The sequence below is a fragment of the Homalodisca vitripennis genome, chromosome 2 (genome assembly GCF_021130785.1).
Source record: "Homalodisca vitripennis isolate AUS2020 chromosome 2, UT_GWSS_2.1, whole genome shotgun sequence".
In the NCBI taxonomy this organism is placed as follows: domain Eukaryota; kingdom Metazoa; phylum Arthropoda; class Insecta; order Hemiptera; family Cicadellidae; genus Homalodisca; species Homalodisca vitripennis.
In genome coordinates, this window is record NC_060208.1 from 94859302 (window position 1) to 94866358 (window position 7057).

The 7057-nt window shown below is 38.8% G+C and overlaps 1 protein-coding gene across 1 annotated transcript; it reads left to right on the forward strand.

Moving 5' to 3' along the window:
* Window positions 1–1036: 1036 nt before the first annotated feature.
* LOC124355726 (transcriptional regulatory protein AlgP-like) lies at window positions 1037–1591 on the forward strand. Its single transcript, XM_046806885.1, has one exon. It carries the CDS (start codon window positions 1037–1039, stop codon window positions 1589–1591), a length of 555 nt encoding a protein of 184 aa, XP_046662841.1.
* Window positions 1592–7057: the final 5466 nt, after the last annotated feature.

The following is a 7057-nucleotide window of genomic DNA, read 5'->3' on the forward strand; positions in this document are numbered from 1 at the left end:
TTTAACATTACGAATAACGACTTGAGTTTTATAATTATCTTAAAAGGAGCGAAATAATTATTTTACTGACGATGAGTCAGACACTATCTGGCAGGTCCGTGCCCGCACGGATATCGCCGCTTCCCCTCCGATCACGGCGAGAGGAGAAGGCTTTCCCCACCCCCGCGATCGCGCGAACCTTTATTACGACGGCCGATTGAAGAGTCGAGAGCATCATCCTCATCAGCACATTCGACCTCCAGCACTCGTTGTGTCAACAACTACTGGAACAACTGAGATGACCGACATATTCAAGAAGATGGGACAGCGCACCTTTGGAAGCGCCGGGCAGCCGGCTAAGAGGCCTAGCACTCCGCCTGCCGGCTCGGCGCCTAAGAAGTTCGCTGCTCCAGCAAACGGCCTTTCTAAAGGCCACAACGCCACCTCTTCTACTGTGGCTCCTGACCTACCGACGGCTCCGGTTTCTACGCCCAGGATACCCTTGATGTTCCTGGACAATGTTCCGGACTGGCCTACTCACGCCAAGAAGCTGGAGGAGTTGGCGCGAGACGGCCTCACGACTACATTCCGCGGTGCTCACTATCGCTTGAAAGTGACCACCGTGGATGACTTCAGGGCAGTTCAGCGGTACCTGATCACCAAGAAGCTGCCTTTCTACACTCACAACCTTGGGCGTGAAAGATCGCTTAAGGTTGTGATCAGCGGACTGCCCGACACCGATGAAGTGGAGCTCTCTGATGTCTTGACTGACGAGGGCTTCGGAGTCGACGATGTCGCACGACTACGGACAGCCAGGGGACCTACAAGGAGCTGGCTGATCACGCTGACCAGGGACAGTGAGCGCGAGAACCCTGACACCAAGCGGGCTTGCCAAATCTACAACGTGACAAGCCTGCTCCACGTCAGGGTTTCGGTCACTGTCTAAAAGAAGCCGGCCGGCTCACCGCAGTGCTACCGGTGCCAAGGTTTTGGCCACGGCTCCGGCAACTGTGGAAGGCCGAGAAAATGTGTCCGCTGCGGGGAAGGCCATCTCAAGATGAACTGCCCCAAAGTATCAACGGAGAAGGGTCACTGCTGCAACTGTGGCGGTGATCACAACGCCAACTACCGTGGGTGTCCAGCCTACAAGGAAGCCAGAGAGGCAGCTGTCCAGTTGAGCCGCAAACCCCGGCCAACAAAACCAGCGGCGAGGCGACCAACAGCCCAGCCGACTAAGCGGCCTGCGCGGGACGAGTCACCAGCGGACTCCGCATCAGAGGATGAAGCTGAGGACGACATGCCGCAGAAGAAGCGCCGGAGGAAACCTCGCTACCCGGCCAACCGACTGCCTCGCCCGCCGGCATCTGTGGCTGACCTTCCGGTCACAAAGAGGCCCAGGGCGACTCCCAGGCAGAGAATAGAGTGGCCGCCTACACCAGCCACTCCGCCGCAACAAACGGAGGCGCCAGCAGCCGATGCAGCAGCAGAAGCCGCCGCCCCCGCCCAGCGCAGCCTTCAAGCCGTCTTGGCCGAGATAGCTGCGCAGCTGACCGCCCTCACCGGGCTCTTCACCGAAGCAGTGGCCCTCAGTGGCACGCCGACCAGCTGCTAGACTGCTGCAGGAACTAAATGTTCCAGCCGACAGGCAAGCCATTGAACTTAAATTGCTCAGATACTGCCCACAGACCAGGAGGAGCGCCCAGAGGCCATCCTAGCGACCAGACTTGGACTTGGAGTCGAGAGAGACAGTCAGTAACCGCGACACACCGCCGACGACCGCTGCTCACCACGACTACTTCGACCCCTTCCCCCGACCCCGCTCGTTGTTCCCAGATCGCGACCCGACGCCGATATCCAGCACAAGGTAAGCCACAACGACCCTGTTCCTTACTAAAGTGTTTATCGCCGCCATAAACAATTCTTCAAATTTTTTTAAATGTGAAACAGACTTTAATTTATTTGTCATTTCAGACAATTAGTTTATGTGAAATATATTATTAATGTTTGATGGTTATAGACTTATTTTGATAAGAAAATTGTTTTGATTTTTAATATACTCTTAATAATTAGTTTAATATTTAAAAGTACCAATAAATTTAAATAGAATATAATTATTTCTCTCAATATAACCAAACTTTAATTTCTTTTTCAACTTTAATTACACGAGTTATTATTTTCTTCAATTTAACTTATTATTTTGAATTCCAATTACTCAGATTATTTTTTGTCATTTAGACTAAATCTTAAATACTATGTTAAAATTTTCCTTCTAAATTTTCAGGTCTCGCATTTCTTTTCCTGGCGATTGATCTGACACCTTATCACGAGTTTCCTTTTACGAGCTTCTCTTTCCTACCAATTATCTCCTACCCGGAAAAAATATAACAGTCGGGACTCGCCTTACCACTGCTTTTCTTTCCGGCGATTGTACTGGCATCCTATACCCACGACTTCCTTTTACAAATACTTTCTTCCCACCGACCCCTTCCTTATAAACTAAATCTTATGTTCAATCGATGTAAATGTTTATAGTAGGTATACAGTTTTCTCGACCATCATTGTGTTGTCTCACTATTATCACATTTCTTGGCAAATCTCTAATCTACTCGGAAATATGTTTCTCTCTTATTGAAATTCAGTCAAATTTTCATTTTATTAATTATTTATATTTTTGTAAGTTATTATCTTTATTTTTCTCCTTTATATATTTCGGGACTCGCAAACCTTTCTTTTTTTGGCGAACGTCCTGACACCCTCACCCCGATAACCTCCTTCAAAATATTTATTTAAAGATATTTTAGCTTTTTTGGTGAATTGTGGAGATAGGGTAAGTGTGGAATTTTTCTTTGATACTCATAGAGCCCTGATATTTATAGCAATTTAGCTTAGTAGCCTTATTGCATGGTTCAAATCATTTACCTTTATCTTAGCTTGGATATTGTAGGTTAATTCTGCATGGTGTGTTATAAGTGACTATTTTGTTTTTTTTTTCAAATTATATGCCTGAGAAAGTAAACTTGATATTTTATTTTTGGAGCTATACACTTGCCTACAGAATAAATACAGTTTCGTCTATTTTTATATTATAAATTCATCTAGTTTTTGCATCCCTTAGAAATATTTTTTTAACGGTTTGTGCTTGCTTTATATATATATAGTATTTGCACTGTGATATTGGTGCATGGATAATCTTTAATTTATAAGATTGTTTATTTGCTATTATTGGTGTTATTTGAATATTCCTTTTGTTTGCCATTGCTATTTATATTTTGTTTTAATTTTGTATTTGCTTCTACTAACCATCATTACTTAACCGATTAATCATTCCTAACCCGGGCTCTTACAATAATTACGGTTACGACTCCCCGACCAAGTTATCAGTGGAGACTACTCAGCTTACTTGTAATTGCTCACTGACTGACGTATTAATAAACAATACAGTATACTGGTGTAATTTTGAAAATACTAGGATTACAGTTTGTTTTCGAAAATCGAACTCCCTTGAACAATAAATTTTCTAAGCCAAGAAACTTTTATTTTTTGAGCAAGATTATTTTTTTTACTTCTTCAAAATGTTATTGGAGTTGACGTGATGAAGTAAGCCCAACAATTTCTTCCGCAGGGCCCTCTGATTCGACTCCTAACAATAAATAATAATTGTATGAAATTCTCGAACCCTGGAAATTTCTAACCCAGCTCGACTGGCTATCTGGCAAGTTGCGAATATTTTCGCTTGCCCCGAAAATAACATCGCAAGTTCAATGCCAATCATTTTTCCTATTCTCTCCTGGAGAAATGAGAGGATTAGGTTTGGCAGAGTTTTAATTTAGTTCAACACTAGACGTAGTACAGGTTTCTCGTGGATTTCAGAAAGTAGCTCATTTCATCAGTTTAAATGTGTAACTGTATTACATGACTCCTCAAAGAAAGATTCCCTTTTGGCCGCTTTATACGTTCCAGTTCAACATACAGTAGGTAGAAAGAAAACTAAATTGTCACTTATATTTAGGAAAATACTATGCATGTTTATGAGAGCCACACCACTAACCGGAAATGTCGAGATATTAGGGGTAGAAGGGAGGATCGATAAATCTAGTCTACTATTGAATACGACTGTTGGAGTGGGTGAAAATCTCATAGCGCTAATGTCTGTTGCTGGCCTAGATATAAAGTAGCCCTGTCATGTGTCTGCTTTAATTAGAATATCTTGAAACTGAGCTAGCATCCCTTTCTTCCAATAGAATTTAACTGATTCTCCCGCATCATGAGATATCAACAAGAAGTAGCCCCTACCCCAAGAGAAGCAGTAGCAAAAGCTCTTTTAGGGCTGAATGCAATAATAGGTTTCTCAGCTTCTTGTTCTGTGAAGTGAATACTTGTCACACACTAAAATGGCATATGATTGTACTTATTTTCTTTACACGGTTATTTATTCCAGGATTCTCTCCTTGCCATCATGTTACACTAAGACGAATTCAGTAACATGCACCACCATTAAACTCAATGTTGCCCATATTGAAATGAAGCTTCAAGCAAAAATTTACCCTAAAAATAGACTTGTTTTTTTCTAAAACGCAGCCAAACAAGCTGTACTATGATCCTCTAACATTGTAAATACTACTAATGTTATTTTTTAATTAATCAATAATTACTCTAGAACTGAGGTTTTTAACCTAATTGCTAAATCTTCGTAGTAGTTAATACCTATTTTAATCATATTCCTATCGCCGTTTATAAAATACCAACAGAATTATAACTATTTGCTAAAATTTTGCATTGCAGCTCTTTTTTAACAATGGCGTAAATTCTGAGATATTTAACAACTTATGCCCGTAACAGAAATATGTGTTGTGGAGCAATTTATCATAGTAACACATATAAATGGTGTTAGTTTTAAAGTAAGTTAATCTTGTTTATGTCATATATTTTCCAACAGTTGCATCCTTTTCCCCTTTAGAAATACAAGAAGATTATTGTTTCTTATAATATTGTTTATCATCACTTTCGTCATCTCGCTAAACTCTGCCAACCTGTGTTGTGTGTCAATATACTTGTAAGTACATTTTTAATGCGTGATAATTTTGTATTATACAATAGATTTTCTATTATTTAACGTGACATATTTAGAACAGTGACGAAGTATTTGCTTGTTGTTCAGTAACACTTTATAACGTCAAAAGAACAACATGTTCATCAGTACCTAATAAAAATTTCCTAATACCTATCAACATTAGCTCTAAAATCTTTTATAGTTGTTTTAAGTTTTTGCAGAAATTAACTTGCTAGTATATTTAAAATGGACCATGATTTAAAATATTCAAGAACATTCAACTTTAAAGTGTCATACATTGTACCTAGCCTACGTGTAATTCTATTATAGTCTTTTTGTGTCGGAAGTGCTGATGGGTTGTTTTAAGACTTTTGATTTGAATTGTAGTTAGCGCTGTTCCATAGCCTGTCCATGATGTAGCACTTTATATACTGTACAATATTGTACTGTATCGATAATCCACCTTATTCCGTGAAAAAGATCCACACATGGACAGTCCAGTGATACATGAGGATGGAAGGAATAAGGATTATAACGATATCGGTCACTCCTTAAAATATCTCTTCATTTCTCCTTGCCCCCTTTCCTTCTGCCGTACAGGTAAATGTTTGTAAAGGAAGTTTAAAAATATTTAAAAACAAGTAAACAGTGAGTGGAAAAAAGTATTACAAAACCTGTAAATTTTAAACTATCCCATATAATACCAACAATCATGAAATAGCTATAAATATGGAGGAATATAAATAATGTATTTTTTATTGTTAAAATTCTAACAGATTAAACCCAACACACACACACACACACATATATATATATATATATATATATATATATATATATATATATATATATCTATATTGTAACATATTCTATTGTATGAAGTAAATTATTATGACGAGAACGTAGATTTTTTAAATATTTATGACTATTTAGAAAATACAATGCGCTGAGACTCTAATATGTAGCTACCTGAGACTCAGCATGACAATTTTTTTATTTAATATGTTAATAAAAAAACTTATTAATGAAACTTTAAGTTTAGATCATTGAAACAAAATTCTAAATTAATCACGTTGATATATTATGTATCCTCATCCTTTGAAGAAAGTTCAAACTGTCTTAAACTAAAAAAATCTAAATTAGGTTGAAAAGATTTTCATAAATAAAGAATTTAATTAGGTCGAATGTATTATTAAATTGATGAAGCAGTCACTTCCTCTAGTGATACTGTGGCATAGAACTGCTATTACGTAAATTTTAATATTTATTAGGTATTTGGTTCTATTGTTAGTACTTTTTCGTATTATTAATATATTTTTACACTGTTTAAACATTCAGGTATTATCTACCAATTATAGAATAGAATAATAGCTTTTTTATCAGTAAAAGAACATTATGTTGCTGAACATTTCTAATTCCACCTATTCAATAAATATAGGTGATTTAATTAAATTTTAAGTTTCAGACGAGCAATGAATGATTTGTTGTCGACAGAAGGAGACAAGTGATTGAAGAGCAGTTGCAGAGTAGGTTTAACATGATGCCAACTCACTCACATGGTTCTCATTTATGTCAGGCACGCCGGGCGTTACGTCAGGCTCGGATCCCCCATCGGGCGCACCCGGACTAGGTCATATTGAGAACCACTGAAGGCGCATATGCTAACGGGTTACAAAGGGGCAATCGAGACAACACCCTCACTTTGTTGAGCGAGTGAACGCTAGGTTATCTCCCGTGCTACCGGCATGGCACTGACCGGGTACAGCGTCCACCCAACTTCGTGATCTGGTGTCAGGGGTGAAAGTCAAAATCAGAATAGATTACTGATAATTTTGTACTGGATGCATCTAACTATAAAAAAAATTAATCCTATTGTAAATAAACATAATTGTAAATATTCTACACACTAATTGAAAAATGAACGATATAAATTTGTATATTAATTTTGCGATCAGCATTGTAGTGTGTAAGTTATGAATTTTAAATAAGCTATTTAAAATAGCGTTTTGTAGCTCACCACGCATTACA

Excerpts from the sequence above, each read along its gene's own strand:
- LOC124355726 (XM_046806885.1), top strand. The coding sequence starts at position 1,037 with ATGAACTGCCCCAAAGTATCAACGGAGAAGGGTCACTGCTGCAACTGT.